This window comes from Rhopalosiphum padi, chromosome 3, assembly GCF_020882245.1.
Source record: "Rhopalosiphum padi isolate XX-2018 chromosome 3, ASM2088224v1, whole genome shotgun sequence".
Classification (NCBI taxonomy): Eukaryota; Metazoa; Arthropoda; class Insecta; order Hemiptera; family Aphididae; genus Rhopalosiphum; species Rhopalosiphum padi.
In genome coordinates, this window is record NC_083599.1 from 72,912,284 (window position 1) to 72,931,584 (window position 19,301).

At 25.8% G+C, this 19,301-nt stretch overlaps 1 protein-coding gene across 5 annotated transcripts; it reads right to left on the reverse strand.

Moving 5' to 3' along the window:
• Positions 1 to 35: 35 nt before the first annotated feature.
• On the reverse strand, positions 36 to 13,944 carry LOC132923670 (glucose-6-phosphate exchanger SLC37A2). 5 transcript variants are annotated; one of them, XM_060987590.1, is made up of 15 exons: positions 13,790 to 13,944; positions 12,003 to 12,221; positions 8,052 to 8,221; positions 7,850 to 7,928; positions 7,417 to 7,552; positions 7,251 to 7,332; positions 6,953 to 7,173; positions 5,727 to 5,819; positions 3,046 to 3,132; positions 1,326 to 1,424; positions 1,171 to 1,261; positions 955 to 1,103; positions 688 to 889; positions 505 to 605; positions 36 to 338 (listed from the first exon to the last, which is right to left on the reverse strand). In XM_060987590.1, exons 2-15 carry the CDS (start codon positions 12,101 to 12,103, stop codon positions 294 to 296), a joined length of 1,656 nt encoding a protein of 551 aa, XP_060843573.1. In that variant the 5' UTR covers positions 12,104 to 12,221; positions 13,790 to 13,944; the 3' UTR covers positions 36 to 293. The 5 variants fall into 5 exon arrangements, with proteins under 5 accessions (XP_060843573.1, XP_060843572.1, XP_060843575.1 ...); XM_060987589.1 differs by having other exon boundaries at positions 12,003 to 12,696; positions 13,790 to 13,943; XM_060987592.1 differs by lacking the exon at positions 5,727 to 5,819 and having other exon boundaries at positions 12,003 to 12,696; positions 13,790 to 13,943.
• Between the last annotated feature and the right edge of the window lie 5,357 nt (positions 13,945 to 19,301).

Genomic DNA, 19,301 nt, shown 5'->3' on the forward strand with positions numbered 1-19,301 from the left:
AAACAAAATATTAAACAAAAAAAAATACACTAGTGTAAAAAAAAGAAAAAGTTATAATATAATAAAATTGAAACTATTTTAAAATCTCTAAGAGATAAAAATGGAACGAAGAACTTAATATTAATACAAATAAATATTACTTAGGAGCTAAAATATACATTACAACCATACAAAAAGTTAACTTTTATGATTTTTTTTTTTCATTTAACCAATTGCATGATAGCAAAGACATTTTACAAACTAATATGTTTCATTCTTCATTTAAGTCTTATCAGTTGTAGGGTATTTTGGAGCTAGCCAACATTCTGGAGTTCTCGCTTGACCAGTCGTGTAAGCAACTGAAAAATAATAATTTTTTAAAATAATTAGTTAACATAAACAAATCAATACTAAATAAATAAAATTCTATTTCATAGAAACCATTACAGAGCATGTATATACACTGTTAAAATAAACAAAGTATTTTAAGTATTAAATATAACTAGAATAATGAAATAAACTTACCAATATTGCAAGTACATTGGAACCCATAAGCATATAAAAAACACTTGTCCAGCCAAACATGTTGGATATGTAAGCAGCCAGAAGAGGTCCAACGGCTGCTCCTAATTTTAAACAAAAACAAATTGATGATTAGAACACATCCACTATTAAACATGTAAAAACTAAAACTATTTAAGTGTATACCAATTGATCCAGTGCCATCAATTATAGATGTAACAGTAGATAATGCTTTGGAATTTCCTTTTAAAGAACTGTGTGTTCCTAGTTCAGCAGATACCGCAGTAGTAATCAGTGCATATGGCCCATTAACTAAACCACCAGCAATAACTAATAAAGCAATGTTTACAATTAAATTGACCGAAGACAACAAATTGTAAGCATATAGCTGAAAAACAAAATTAAATTATTTATCAAAATATTAGGATAACATGAATTAAGGACTGCACTTACAGATGGAATGGCCAAAAATAACATGACTGCACATGTACATGCACTTTTTCCAAACATATCACTAAATATTCCTGCAGCAATTCCACCAAAAATACCACCAACATCAAATAAAGTAGACAAATCTGCACTTTGTGAAGGACTATAAGTGGCTATTTAAAAAAGAAAATTGTAATATAGTTAATTCATAGTATTAGATTAATATTAACAACAACTTACAAGAATACTTAATATAATTTGGTAACCAGTATAGAAAAGTGTAACTGACTAGTTTTGCAAAGAATAAACACATAGAGAATTCAATTACACCCTGAAATATAAAAATACTTATGAACATAAATTTATTCTTAAAAAAAATGTCAAAAAATACATACAGGAATTTTTATGGCACCAATAAAACCAACAGCTTTTTTTGGTGAACCATTTAAATGAGAAAGGATTGGGCTGCCTTCAGTTTTTTCTTTTACTTCATCCTAAAATGTTAAAAAAAATTATATAAATTTAATATTTATGAATGATTTGCTAATATGAATCCATCACCTGTTAAAAGCTAGAATTAAATTGAATAACTAATATTACAATATAATATAGTTTTTAAAATCTTATAGTTAACTTATTTACATTATAAATTTAACAACCATTACCTAATTATAATAATAATATTAATAATAATTATATACAATAACAGCCATATTTTACATATATATTTAAAAAAAACAATAGAAATACATTTCAAAACATTATAATTTTGGTATAACTTAATTAGGCTAAATGTATAGTATATTAAGTAAATATTCAAAGACTGACAACCTTGTTTTATTTATTATTTTTTAAATTCAACACAAATTACTTAGTTTTAAAAAATGAAGACAGATGTATAATAACATAGAATGTATAATCTAATATTAAATGGATATGGTAGAAAGTCACGAGAACTTTACATTCTTCATAATAGGTATATTTACTTCTAATAATCAATACATAATAAGTATTGAGGTTAATTACAATATATTGTATTACAAATGGTTAAAAATCATAAGACAATTAAAATTAATTCAGTGATCCCAATAAGTGATACATTGATCAAGCAAAAATTGGCCACTGCCGTGAAAAAACACATGTAGAAGTGAAAAAAATTATGTTTAATATAATTAAATCACAACATTCAAATCTATTTAAAAATTAAATAAAAATACAAAAATTTTCTGCCTGTTTGTCGCACCATTTATTCGATTAACGCCATACAATTTTTTCAAAAATCATTATTAAAAAAGCTTTAATTGTTATTAAATTGTTGTTTAGTACCAATATATATATGACATGATATTACTTAAATATTTTAGTGATTTAATATTACATTTAGTAAATCCCACCACAACACTATTGTACTGTGCAATGTGTGCAAATATTTACCAAAAATCTTTTTAGATAAATGAATTTGCATAGTACAACTTACAAAAGTTTACAGGCGTCTTGAGTAATCTGAAAGCAATAGAAGTCTAGAAATGTGCAACAGGCACACTGTTTACATTATTGGACATCACTGGGCAGAAAACGAATAATATTTAAACATCAATTTATCATAGAAAGCTTTGTTTACTTAAATCAAAATTTAAATAGGTGTATTACTAATAATATCTACTCGATAACAGAAGCTATTCTATTTTTAATCGTTACCAGGCTTACACCTATGTAATTTTTTGAAACAATTTTAGTAAACAACCTCACTTGATATTTTAAAATTACATAATATAATAATATAAATTAAATCATAAGTTATAAATTACAAAAACATAACGAGCAATTTATTAAGTAATTACATTAAGAACGTTTTCTCAAAAATATTGCAAAATAACTAAAATGTAATAACAAGCAATTATTATTATTGAAAATTATTAAAATTCCATTTCACAAATCAATTGTAAAATAAGAAAGGAATTATGTAGATAATCAAAACTACGACTTGTAAATTTGTGAAAACGTACTATTATAATACTAACATTAACTAGCTAGAACTATGTTTTAAAAAAATGATAAACAAATTAAATAAATAAATTAATTGAATAGTTATTAAAGCAAAGAATAGAACTTTACCTTGTTAGAAGGTAACAATGACAACTCCTTAGATGAAATATCGCCAAGAGGTATAGAGACCTCTTGTGGGGAAGTACTGGGTTTTTTCTAATGAAAACAAGCATAACAAAAGCATCAGAATGTTATAAATATGTATTATTAATATTATATTATTTATGTTACTCAGATACATGCTGTTAAGCAATAATGCAGAGTAAAAAAAGCTACAAACAAACATTGGCCAACATTTTTTGTATTAAATAAATCCACAATTATGGCATACTGAATGTTTAAGCCACAATTTAATATTTAAATTCAAGTCATTTTGAAAATATTTCAAGAGAAGAATTATACACAAATATAATGATATAAGAAAACTTAACAAAAATAAAAGTAAACATGAATATTTTACAAGATCGAGAATTATTAATCATACTGCTGAAAGTAGATGCTATAAACATGTAATGATTATATTTACATCTCCATTATTATGATATACAAATATAATGAACATAATAGTTACACCACAAAACATCACAGGCCTAATTCTTAAACCAACATTCAAAATAATAATTAATTGTTATATTTTAAAATGATTTTATAAACAATTTAAAAATAAATAACTGAGAATTTGTAAATACGAACCACGCTATAAAAATAAAGTGTATAATTGAAAGAAAACTTTTTGATAGAAATATATTTATAAGACAATACAATGCAAAATACAATAACAATTAAGCACAAATTTGATTAGATTAATGTCAACAGAATTTCATTTTATAAAAGTGTAATGATATAATTATTCAATTCTAATCAATTAAATTGTTGTTATATTAATTTATGTATACTAAAAACCTAATAAAATAACTAACCTATCCAACAAATATTTACCTAAGGTAAATTATTAAATTAAAATTATTATTATTTTACTTTTTTTCTAAGTTAATTTCAATAGAAATTATCTTTGTTTTAAACAGAACTTAAGTAATTAATAATGAATGATTAACATTTGTTTTATAATACCTATTTTTTTATACTGGAACATCAAGGAAATAATAAAAAACTAAAAATTTTGTTGTTCTTTATAGACATTGTCTGAATATAAAAATATTTGAAAAACAAAAAATAAATAATAAGAATAAATATCAGAATGCGTAACAAAAATTTAATTTTGGAAATAATAAATAAATATAAATAATTGATGACTTAAAAATCAGAACATTTCTAACTTCCAGTCTGTATAAAAATATACATATATATATAAATAAATATATTAATAAACACACACTTGCCAAATTTAAAATAAGGTGTTAATAGCATGGGTGTGTAGCAAAAAGCTAAGAAAAAAATGCTAAAAATTACAACATAAACATTAATCACAATACCTTGCTTTTTCTTTGAAAAATGAGTTGATAGGAATCGACGACACGAACAAATTGGCGACAAACATTCAGATAATAAGTTAGTTAAAATAAAAATAAAAAGCCTCAATATAATAAATGTGAAACAAATAATTAACAATAGCAAATTGTAATTACTTTCATAATTACATGTTACCAAACATATCTTTAAAACCATAAATGTATTGCTATTAATTATTAAAAAAAAAAAGAAGTATTTTGATAACTATGCGTTACAATAAAAATAAAATTTGATATTTTCTATCATAAAAATATGAAAATACTGAAAATGTAATTAAATAAACAACCATTTATGTTTTAAATATATTCATTTTACAATATTATAATTTTAAGAATGAAAAAATATATTTTAAAAACTGTTTAAGTAATGAATGTTTTTAATTACTTGTTTCAGATCAGACATAAAACACAGCAAATTTAAATACATAATACCCAGGAAGATAATATTTAGTTAGAACTAAAATAAAAATATTATAACATAAATTTTAAACTATACCATTAACGTGAATAAGCAAAAATGTTAATTAATTACACATTAATATATTTATTGTTTATTAAGTTTTAAAGTTTTGAACTAAATGTAAGATATTAATGATTTAAAAAAAATTAGTATTACAACTAAAAACTAATATTAAATTATAAATTAACTTAAAATAAATTATAGTTTCCTATTTATATTAAAATTCTCATTTAGGATGGATATTCCATTTCAAAAATAAATAAAATTATTCAAATTAACTAAGTACATTAAAATGTATGATTCATATATTTTATATTTGGTGGTAAATATATGTTTCTAAAAAATGTGTGCTTAGAATAAACAAACAATTTTACACAAAAATTTAACTAATTCCATAAAAAATTTAAAAAAACTTAATAGATCACAAAAATGTCTTAAATGCTATAGTTTAAGATTCAAGTTACTCTATTAACCAGAAATTAACCATTAAATAGATTTTAAATATAAAATTAGTTTTAACAATAGGTTTTTTACCTTTAATTTAAAAGTATTTAAGATATTGCCTTTAATTCATTAAACATTATAAAAAACAAAGAATGTTAATAATTATTCGTTATACATAATAAAAATAATGATAGTTAACAATGAGTTTTTTAAAGCAGTGTTAGGCATTTAATAACATAACTTTTATACACTTTGTATAAAAGAATTATAAATGAATGCTCCATGCATTTAAATGATGAAAAAAAATTATAACACAGGAAGGAACCTTATTTATATTCATAGCACAAACCCAAAATTAAAGCAATACTCTAACATACCTCTTCTGAACTGCCCTTCAAAATTTCATTTTCTTCTGGTATATTATAGTCACGATGAGGAGATTGTCTTCGTATTCCATTTCTTTCTAATGCCTAACCATGTTGTAATAAGACAAAAACAAAGCCCACATAAAGCATTAAGAAATGACAGAATTATAAGAATTATTTTTAAAAAAATGTTAAATTTGGTTTATGTACTGTAATTATTATCATAATAAATGATTTCTTTTTTAATAAGAAACAAACTGTGATTATAATAATATTTACATTACATAAGAGAATTGAGCCGTTTTAAAATTAATACCAGTGCTATTGTTGTCACATAATACTGTAGACAAATATTCACAATATCAACATACTATAGTAAGGTTATATGTTTTAAATGTTACAAAATGATTAGAATCTCTTATAATTTGTCTTGTTATGAAATTGTCAGTAATAATATCCCTTTGAATTAATTGACCAAAAAAGTATTAAATCCACAATATTTTCATACAGAATTTTTATTTTAAAGTTAATTATTAATGGTATATAAATGTATTTTTTATCACGAGAAGATTGAGTTAATAATATTATTTTAAACATACATTTTAATAAAATTATATCATATTTTTTTTCCTTTTAGGTCAATATTTTACTATTAAATTGAGAAATTATCATAACAATCTCAATAAATAAATAGTAATAAAAATAAAATTGTAAAGAGATACCCAAAGTTCACACTTAAATCGTAATTCTAAAAAGCAAGAGAATATTTTACACTTTTAAGGGATTTAACTAGTTGTCTTTTAGTTATTAACACATAATATAAACACATATAAACAGTAATCTTTATGTTTTAAACTCAAACATAAGCACAAAAAAACTACTTAAGCCAAAAATAACACGTTTTTAATGACCAAATTACAATAAAAAATATTATATCATATTACTACTTTGGTCATATGTAATTTAATAATTGTTAATAAAATTTTATATACATTTTACAGGGACAATTGTTATAGTTTTAGTCAAGTAATATTCCTGATTAAATAACATTTTGAATTAATTGGTACATAATTCTCAATAAACTTCATATCATAAAGTTAATTTGATAATATAATATATTATTTAATAATATTATAAAAATTGTATAGGGTATTTAAATCATAAGAATAAAAATAAAATAGTAAATATTGACATATTGTAAAATAAATAAAATGGGAGATATAAAACAAATATCTTACCTTGTGACCATTCTGAACTTTTTCATTCAAATGAGTATTACTATTTATATCAGATGGATGAACCACAAGAAACAAATAGTTTAAAATTCCAGAAGTAATTATAAATATTCCAGGAACAATAAATGATAATCCCCAATTGGATTCAACATACAAACTGGCAAGTAAAGTACCAATTATATTTCCAATAGATGTGTGAGAATTCCAAATACCAAATATAAATCCTAAAATTCCATTAATAAATAAATAATAATTAATTTAATAACAATTTATAACAATCAGTGTTTAATTTTTAGTTAACCTCTATTTCCTTTGCCAAACCAATTTCCCATTGCAGTTACAACACCTGGCCATCCAGTAGTTTGACATATACCACCAAATATCTAAAATGTTTAACATATAATATAAAATGATACTAATTTAATGAATACTTATATTTAATAATTACAATAATTTCAGTAAAATACCTGAACTCCGATAAAATACCACATGGAATGTATATTGTAATAATGAGCTAATCCAAACATTGAGCAAGCTGTACCAGATAAAAGCATTCCAATTGTTAGAAAAATTCGTATATTCACGCGTTCCGCAATAATACCACTAAAATAAAATCATTAATGTAATTAGATAATATGTAGATTGTTATAAAACTATTACTAATATATTATTTTACATCAAAGTATAGCGAAACTGATAAAAGAATGAATATATTAATTCATATATGTTATTAATTTTTAAATAAATAATAAATAATAATAATAATACCTTGATTAATTGTATTTTATATTTAGTTAATACTAATAAACTCGGTTACTTTAATTACAGCCAAAGTTAACACTAACTACAATATTGATTTAATTATAAATACCAAAGGTTATGTCAATAATTTATATTTACCTAAAAAACATTGCTATCGCATAGGCAAAAAGAAATGCCGAATCCAATGTTCCAAACAAAGCACTGTGGTTTTCAGCATCTGTAATTATTGTAATGAGTAAAATTAATATATTTATACAGTCTTATTCATTCCAAACATAATTTAATATTATGATTCCAGGTATGAAATATTATATCAGATAAATTAATTATCATAACTTACTAAATGGTGCCCAGTTACACCAATCAGGATCTGTGTTGTTAATAGGAGGAGGAGTAGTAACTTCAGAACAGTTTTGGTACAATACAATTTTAACAACACTAATAGGTTTTCGAGATGCATGATAAGCCGCATAGGTGATGAATGTCAAAACAAGAACACTATATTTATACCTAAAACCAATCAAAACAGATTAAAATAATACATTTATAATAATTATATAATGGATAAAAAATTATAAAAAATACTATTTAAATATCAATTAACTATAAATAGGACCAAATTAAAATGAAAAATATTCTAACACAACTATTGTATCAACAGCAACAATATTTCATTCTAATTTCTCTTTTGTTACTATAAGAGCGTAGAATAAATTCAGATTACACAAAACATAAATATTCATATTCTTATTATTTAATCCACTTAAAACTAGAACAATCAATCCACTTTTAACATTGCAATACATTGCTCAATATATTTGTTGGTTATCACTTATTTTAAACTAACAATATTAAAGCTACAGATAAACTACTATAATATTGCTCTAAGTGCTTGCTGATTATTTTAGGCATTATATTTAGGTAACAATCTGTACCATAATTTGTATATCATTTGTAACCAAGGTACTTAATTAGCTAGGTACAAACAAATAAAAATTATCATAAATCAGTGTAAATACAAAAAAAAAAAATATTATTTTAAGAAATAAAAGTTAGTACTCATTTAAATTAAAAAAGTTGAAAAACATACGGCAGGCGTATACATAATAAACTCAGTGGGAACAAAAAACAGATGTTTCCTACCACTTGATGAAAACTGGTTGGTGCTGAGTACAGTTCTTAACACGAATAGAGTATAGACAGTTAATATCTACTTAATACAAGAAACTGCAAATATTATTAAAATCGTAATTATTATATATTTAGTATTTTATTATTCAGAAATAATTAACTTAAAATATAGGTTATAACAGTAAGTAATATATTTTATTGACAATAATACTTAAATTATTCATCATCAAAGAAATTATTAGGATTACAAAATACTTATACAAATATTTAAATTCATTATAGTATAAAAATAATCCTTGGATAAATATATTTGAACACAGTATCTTTGAAAACAGAATTAAAAATTAACAGATAAACAAAAGAATAAATACATCATTTTAAAATAATACTCAGGAAATTTACTCTAGTATATTATAATTTATATTGTGCTATAATATCAAATGATTATTAATTATTATAAATGTTCTAAGTTTAAGTTTAATAATTTACACAAAAAAAAACTATTTACTATAAATACAATTTTGTTCAATACTGAAAAATTGCAAAATACTTCTTACTTTATCCTATCCTTAAACAAAATCTCAAATAAGTATAATATCACATACTATAGTCTGTCTAACGAGAGAACACGCCGATTCTGCGCGACCCCCCCGCATCACCATGCTATCAAAACTAGTTCGCTTATGGCTGGGTATTATTGGGGAATGCGCAGAAAAACTGATTTTAGCCTGGTCAGTGGCACGTTGTCTCGCTGGACAGAGTATATCTATCTACACTGGTTTATAATTTATTTTAGATTAAGTCAACTTACAATATTTTGCATTTTAAGAAAATAGATTCATTGGTAGATATTAATTATTATAATTATTTTTTATTATTAAGTTGACTAAATGTTAAATACTGTACACCTCTAAAACTTGATTTAACAAACTGACTAATTACACAAAGTATACTATTATTGTTAATTATATAAACATTACTCAAATTACTATCAAAATAATTGATATGCTATGACAATTTAGAAATAAATATAAAATTCATGTCAAATTAACATGATAATAATTAAGTCATGAATGTTTTCATTGATATACACCTAATTGATTTAATAATATCGATTATAGGTATATAATTAACCTTTGACTAACAAGAATATTATTTATATTATGTATATTAAATGTTTCTATTTAAATATCATCTGTTAAAAATACTTAAATTATTATAAAATATTTATGTAATCAAAAGCAAAGTTTTTCTATCCAAATAAAAATTAATATGATAGAAAAAACCAGAAATTTATTTTTTTATGTAAGAAAAATATGTTATTGAATTTCTATAATAAGTATGATACTTGTAGAGGTCATAATCTTTATCTTTGTCCTTTGAATTACTCCAAATGTATGACTCATATTTATATTAAAAAGTATCTATGATAGAGATTTTTTTTTATTTATTTTAAGATTATACAATTTTTCAGCACACCTGGTGCTATTACAAGTATTTATGTTTTACAGTTATTAATTAATTGTAATTATTAAAACATGAATTAATAATAATAATGAAAATGTGTTCAGAGCAATATTATAAGTATGATGGAGATTTTAAAATGTTAACAATTAAATCACTAATATATTTTTTTTAATGGATATATTATTACATGCAATTAATAAAATATGATTTGTATTAGATATGGGTATACAGGGTTTAATCTACCAAACTAATAGTTAACAGTTTCCTAATTAAGAAAATAATAAACCATCATAATATTTTATAGAATACCTATAGGCAGCTAATATATTTTTCAACTTAATCGATTTTAAACAATTATTTGACCAACTGTGTACCTAAAATGTTTACCTATATATATAAATAATAAAAGCATAATTTTAATAAATTAATTAGGTACAATTATATTGATAATTTTTATATTAAATTGGTCTCATAATAGTTATATAGATAAAATAAAAACATTTATAAAGTTATTGTCAGATCATTCCAGTATAATTGATGATCTACAAGGTTAGATATAATGGGTAATTATATCAACATTTACTGTTGATGATAGTTGTTGGATAAAATTATTTTATGTCGGTAAATAATAATTTGTTTATTTTTTATTAATAAATACTCAAATAACTACTTGTCAAATTAACAAATTATGTAAGTACCTACTTTAATATAGTATAATTAACAAAATATAACAATACAATTTTATTTTAATTAAGTAGGTACACAGATTACCAGAAAATATTATAGGTGATTTTAAATGCTTAAACTTAATTCTAAATCAAAAAAGTACTAATATACCTAGGTTTATAATATGTATTTTGATATTATTTTACTATACATGAAACATAATTTGTTTTAAGGATATTTTAGTAAAATGTGTTTTTACTAAAAAAAACTTGAAGGCTTTATATTGTAAACTTTATACACGACTTTGACTTCAAAAAATTTCAGAAGTTGTAATAAGTATTTAAATAATCACAATTTTTAGAATATTTTGAAAATGTATTTTCTGTCATTATTTAAATTTTATTCAAAAATAAAAGTCTATTGTCATTTGAACATTTTTCAAAATAAAAATGATCAAAATCAAACTATTCAACGAGGCATGGTTATTATACTTATAAAGTCAATTTTAACAGTTGAAATAGTTTGATTTTATTTTTAACTTATATAAATTGCCTGAATTTTTGCCTCTTAATAAATAGCCGAATCATATACCTTTAACTGCCTACTTAAGTATAAAATTTATTTTACAAAAGCAAATTTAAGTTCTACCTACCTATACCAAACAAAAATATTTAAATGCCTTAATAATAATTATATTGTATTTGAATGTTTTAAAGCCTAACATAGCGATTTTAATCTGTTACTTATTCCATAAGAATTTTCAAATGATAAGTAAAAAAAAAAGCATTCTAAAATTATTATTTCATGTTATTATATCATACCAAAAATAGTCACGTCATATTCAACTAAAGAGCATAATATGAGTTGTATCGATTTAAATAATAAAATAGGCTTTTAATTCATTGTCGATCAATGATCTTGGACAATCTAAATGAATATTGTTAAAGATAGAACGCAGTCGTAAATATAGACTTATCCCCAATACTTATTGGGGATGTCTGTATTAAAATAATTTTGGTATACTTACAGATTTTCACGGTCGACAATCCGGCTGAGGCTGGGACACTTGTCGGAAACCTTTTGCAGAATCTGTACGCCATATGGGACGGAGTTAGTCGGCGACGACATGACGGTGGACGGATAATTTGTCGTGTTGATGATGAGTGTGCGATGTTTGAATACGCCCGAGTGAAGGCGCGTTAAGTCGAATGCTTTTCGGCTCTAATGAGAAACGTTCGGGTGCCGACTACAAGAAACGGAAAACATTGTTGTAGGAACTAAAATGAGCGGACGACGTGGACGTGAACGGCAGTTGCATGTCGAAAAATGCGTTTATTATTTTAACAATGAATTTAGTAGTACCTATTTTATTTCTAATTAAAAACTGTTCGCGCCGATGCTGTCGGTGAGAGTACTAAGTAGGCAGACGAATTTATGTGAGCTCGACGGTTACGGGGAGGGATAGACAGAGAGTGGAGACAGAAGAGCGCGAAAAAATGAAATTTGAACAAAATAAAAAAAAAAAAAAAAAAAAAAAACTGAAACCGAGCCGAACCGGTCGACGACTGTTTATTGTATCATCGCCGTCGCGTGAAAACCACGAGTTATCAGCGGCGGCCGTATCAGTAGTCTGCGACGAATGTGGCGACGGCAGTTGTACCGACCGTGGTGTAGAAGTGGTTGTGGCGACGGCGTGTGGTAATAGTGGCGGCGGCCGTCGACTGCACGCGCGAACAGGCGGAAGGCCGGAAAAATAAATCAAAAAATCAAACGTTTTGGCGCCGCGCTCGCAAATGTCAAATGATAATAATATAATTAAATACTATTACATAAACATATCATGTACAGGTAGGACAGCAGCTGCTGCTGCTGGTGTAGTGATACAAATTTAATGTAATAATGTTAAGTATAGGTACACCTATTTAGGTATGCGCCAAGATCGGCGGCGAATTTTTTTGTAATTCAACCGCCGTGCCCCGGCCGATTTAATCTATATCATGATACGTTTATATAATAAATTATTAAATGCGCCCGTGTTCAAATTAATAATAATATGTTTAGCGTATGGGTATACGATATAATATAAGGTACAACGTACAAAAATAACAAATAATATACGTGTATATTATTACGATATATGCGTAGGTATATTGGTGACGGCGCGTGTGGTATGTATTATGTAGACATCTATATACCTAGTCTATAATATTATAATATAATAATATATTATCTAGCTGTTGTCTGTTATAATATAATGTACTAGCATAAATTGTGAGACGAATATTTTTTTTATCTTAAAAATAATGTGTATGGAAATAATTATTATATACTATTCGGACGATAGCGAACGAATCAACGACGCGTATAGGTTAGGTACCTAACCTCCTATACCTAGTACGTATAACGCGCCGCGATTATAATACGATGGTAATACAGCTATATAGGTATGTAATAAACTTTAATAAACATTTTAATGACGCCGAACGTGTCACTAAAAATTAAATATAAATTAAAATAATTACAGATAATAAAATATATTATATTATATAACGCGCGTAATTTAAAGAACTACGCGGCTATGGGTAGGTATTATTAAATCAATTGATCGGTAAAGAATAAAATAAAAAAAATATTATAAAATAATCATCATTATGCTTTTCAGGCAAGTGCGTTGTAAAAGGCTAAAATAAAATATTTTCGATTTCGCGGCGGCCAACTGCAAAAGTAGGAAATTGAAGAAAAAAACCGACAGTAATAATAATAATAATAATAATAAATAAAGCAATAAAAAATAATAATAATTAATATTATTACGATGAATGCGGCGGCGGCTGCGGCGGCGGCGGCGGCTGCTGCTGCGGCGGCGGCTGCTGCTGCTGCTGCTGCTGCGACTGTTGTCGGATCGACGGCACGGCCGCGGTGTACGAGCGCCAATTGGAAAATGATACGGAACGCGTGTCGCTTCTTTTTAATTTCTTATTTTTCCCTCTTATAGCGCGCTGCTTCCCCCGCGCGACCGCCCACCGCAGCGCGATCGCGTTCAAATCGCGCGCGCACCGACGCCGCTGCGAGCGCGCGAGCGATCCGCTCGCACAGTCACACCGAAACGCTGGCGGCAGAGTAAAATACGTACAGGGTGTTCGTTTTGTCTGCGTGAGGTTTGAGCGAACGCTCTTCGTCAGCACCTCTTATTATGTTATATATTGTTACGATATAAATATTGGACATCGCTACTTACCCACAACGCTCATGACTAACCTAACTTCGTGTAAACTACTTATTATACTCAGCCGAACTTGAAAAAATATTGAAATACTAAATTATAACAAGCTTACGTATATGAAAATTTTAAGTTCTACGCTAATGGTTTAAATATTTCACTTATTTCAGTGTTCCACGTAAAATATGTGTACGAATATAATATGCATCCATTCCATTGAGCATTGTAATAGTATCATTAGTATCAATAAATACGCTTATGAAGTTATGAATACAACCGTTGCAAATACGACAAGCGGTTCAATGTTACTGAGGTCTGAGGATGTGATGATGTGAATGCAAATATTGATGTATGCCTATATTATCAAACGGTGCTATGGATGATCACCGACGGGACGAGCCATGATCACCCTGTATATTGGTATGTACAACGATATTATATACCTATGGGTCGTGTATAAATATATATAATTTATGTATATACACACGTGCATAGTATTATGTTATACGGAGTGATTATTTTAAAGTAAACACTTGTTATCTCGAAAAGTATTTACGTTTTTAAAAAAATTTTATATAATTGTAAATCATTACAAACATTTTTTTCAAACTTTTTACTTTTTAAATTACTTAATATGAATTATTAAGAATAAAAATATTAAAATAATGAATATTTTTCTGAAAATTTTGACAAATGAAATGAAGTTTCAAACGAGTATAGTTGATTAGAAGTTATATTATGAGTACCAAGTTTATATTAGTGGACTTAGTGGAGTGTGGATATACCCCGAAAAATGTTTATCATTGGGGTACTATATAAATTACTTGATTACTCATCTATTATAACAAATTACCCCTATTTCGATTTTTATCAAAATTCTCTGGATATATTCTACTTCAAAATATGAAATTAAAAATATAATTACCTATGCTATTATTCAAAAAATAAAAACTCAAAATTTTTTTTTAAATAATATCATTTTTTTCAAAAATTATTTAAAAAAACAATTAATCATTTTAATAAAATTTGGTTTTACTATAATGAATCATTCAGTATAGTATACATACAGAATGATGAACGCGCGGAGCCGCAGTAGCATCGTTATACACCACGTATTATGGGGACGACAAATTATTTACCTACAATACATAATGGCGAATGGGTGATTACAAATTTATGTGCTATAAGCCTATATGTATATTGTATACATACATACCTAATTCACGCCTATATAATAATATTATATATACATTATACATATATAGCCATTGCACCTATTTGTTATTGAGTATAGGGTTAATAACCTAACCTTATTAGTGGGGCTAGGATTTCTATGCATTTGCATGTTTTTTTTGGCCCAAATTGATTGGCTGTCAGATATGTCCACGATTTGGCTTATTCTCGATTAAATAGAACAATTTTTTTTTGCATATTTCGAACATAATGTATATAATTGCATATATATACATTTTTGAGAATCTTGTTAACTTTAAATGGTATTTATTTAATGAACGTCTATAATTATTATTGGGTTATTTGTCGAATTGTTGTAAATATACTACCTATCTAAACTAAAATGGACTTAATGCTAAAGAAGAATAAGGGATTTAAAACACTTCTAAAAATGTGTAGCATAATAAATGGTGAATATAAAACATGAAGAAAAATATGTTAATATTATTTTAAATCCGGGACAAATCACGTCATTTAAATATGCTCCAATAAGACCGTGTATCTAATGTGTAAAGGAGTTTCAACCAATATAAATCTATTCTTCGATCTTATCACCGTTCGTTCACATTTGAAAATTTAAAAAAAACTTAATAATAGCATGTGATAATATTAAGTATTAAGATTAACTAATATTTAAAAAAATTTGTTTTTGCATATTTTGGTAAATAAAATGCATATTTTACATTTTTTTACTGCATAGAAATCCTAGCTCTTCTTATAATACTACAATAAAATAATAAAGTATTTTGGGTAGGTACCAAATGTCTATTAATAAATGAAATACGAAAATTTAATCATTAATATATTGTATATTATTTGATCAAATATTGTTTAATAAAATACTTATACATATAACCGTATATGTGTATACTGTATACGTATTATATTTTGTATTATCAGCTATTTATTAACTAGATTTCCCGAATCTCATACGGTCATGATATATTATCACACCTTTGATATCCTTATTAAAAATATCTGGCGTTTAATTATTGTAAATCTTTACATCATTATAAACAGATCACACCAAAGCACATAAATATATAATAAAGCACTAAAATCATGTTTTACTGGAAATATTAGTTTTTTTTCAATAAGTAAGCATCTCTAATATGTAATTATTATTTATGATTTTTATTTTAAATATTTAAATATATTTTTATTTATTATACCATATTAATAAGTAGATATCCTTCGGATTATTATTTTTCTTATCGTATTTTGTTTTTCATATCTTATTATATAATATATAATATGATTTATTCAGTATCTATTCTTGACATACATTGGTAGTATTAGTATATTACGCTTCATGGATGAGTACGTGTACCTACCTAATTAGTAATTATATAAATAATTTGCTGCTAATTCTGAGTCCACAGTACTACAGTAGGTATAATATGGTTTTTACAATAATCTAAATTCTATGTGTGTAACACACTATTATACTATATTGTGTATGTTATATTCAGAACAATATTAATTATAGATTGATAAACCCCATCACTATATTATGTCAATTTATCTCATGATCGTGCTTTATCGTTTCATTTTTGTGACAAGCGGTTATTATGTTGAGAATTAATATACCTATGTATAATGTATATATATACCAACAAACTAAATTATTAAATACCCAGTCAGTGTGATTATTCTAATGTTCTCTGGCGTTATTTATCAAATCTTTAGACTACACGTGGATACAGAACTACAGAACACATGTATAAATACGAAACTACGAGAGCTATACCTACACGGCTACACTAGGTACAAAATAACCTCGAATTCAAGAAATACTGTTAACTCATAAATAATGTACCAATTGGTCCAATTGTTACGTTAATCATATATATTATTCTTAAAATGGAACAAGTGATCAAGAACAATGGACAAATAATACAATCATTTAAAAAATGTTGTACTAGCTGAGTGGGTGGACCACCGGGTCGGGTGCTTTAAGTATGGTTTTATTTAATAAATCATTGGGTCTGAATAACAATTTTTAACAGATATCAGTTTACTAAAAAAAAGTCAAGATTCATAAAAAATGGATGCTTCATATTTCTTCGCTTTTTCCTATATGATTTCCTTGAAAGCTATACTGGGAAATACAAAAAATATTATTGTTTCGAGTACAATTTGTGCTCTATTCCTAATCAATAAATGTGACTTTTTTTAGTTCCAACTGTACAAAAAAAACAAATAATAATAATAATAATAATAATAACACATCATTTTAAAATCAATATATTTACCTCCCTCTGCAGCTTTCTAAAACACGTATTGCAACTCGACAAGTATATTATATACAATAATACAATATATACACTTCAACCTTTAAAAAATGTGATTTTACTATTTATAGGGAATCAAATTAATCCAACTAACAATATATAACTATAAAATAATACATTGGAGCGTATTAAATACAATAAAAACCATCAGTTTTCAAAAAATTTCAGGAGAAACCTAGCCACCTATGACATTATTATAATTTTTCATTGTGTTTACTGTTTACAGTAGGTTTATAACATAAAGTATAAACTTTATATTATAACAATATAACCAGTAGGTATGTGCGGCTTATTATTCTGCATAATCATTATCGCCGTCAATGTATATAATATTTCAAACTCAAACGTCAACCACTTCGATGGTCAGGTCAGCAGCCCTTGTTTCCCTCCACACCCCCTCTCACTTCATACCAACAACAAACTGTTATACCACCTAGGTCCTCGTCTGTTCGACATCCAACGCCACCGTTCTGTCTATATTATATATATATATATACCTACACCGTATTCGCACACACTTTATTATCGAATATTAATTATTATCGCGCACCATAATATGCAATACACACACACGTTGTGTAGTATATGGATATGGACTTTATGTTTTCCTAAATACACAATGACGTTCACTATAAATTATAATATAATACATCATACATACGGAGTGCAGATATACGTGACGCGTGGTAAAGGAAGGCAGGAGCGTAGGTCATGAGTATAGGTATAAACATAAACATTGTACAATATTGAATATACAATATATATTATAAAGTCACCGGCGCCAAAATACATCGTAAAGTCAAAATTCAATACAACGTTAACAAATAGCACAACTTATTGCATAATAACTATATTATTATATTATTATATTCATGCGATAAACCTAAGTATTTTTAATTTATAAACGTCAGGGGGTTGGTTAAATTATATAGTTAAGGAATAAGGCTTCTATTTTTAAATTAACAATATACAATACCCCCCTTAGTATATCTTCCCTTCGAGTAAAGTAAAATGATTCTGCCAGATCGATTCTCATCGGACCTCAAGGACAAGTGTACACTGATATGGCAATATCAAATATATAACATTTTATGATTTGACTCCTGTCTGTATACACAATATACGTATAAAAATATATAATATGATGAAGTATAAACATAGCTGGCACGGGAAGTCTCACTAATTAATATTAATTCTAGACTTTGACTTATAGTTAAACAAATATTTGAACAATTTTATTGACTATTATCATTTCTATGAAATTTTAAACACGTACCTAATAGCTATATAACTACTTGTATAACCATTAACCAATAATAGACACGTCCTATATATGAACGTCTATTTTCACTAAAATAAAATACAATGACGATGACATGACGTGCATGCTGCAATACAGTATCCTATGAATAGTTATGAGTTAAAGAATTTGTTCATTCCTATCATTTTTTGACTCGCATAGATCATTCATTTTTTATAGAACGTGTTTTTGTACATAAAGATTTAAAACGTTTATCACATAATCTTATTACTAAATACGCAGATATTCGCTTTATTATTTTTGGTTGTATCATTTTTT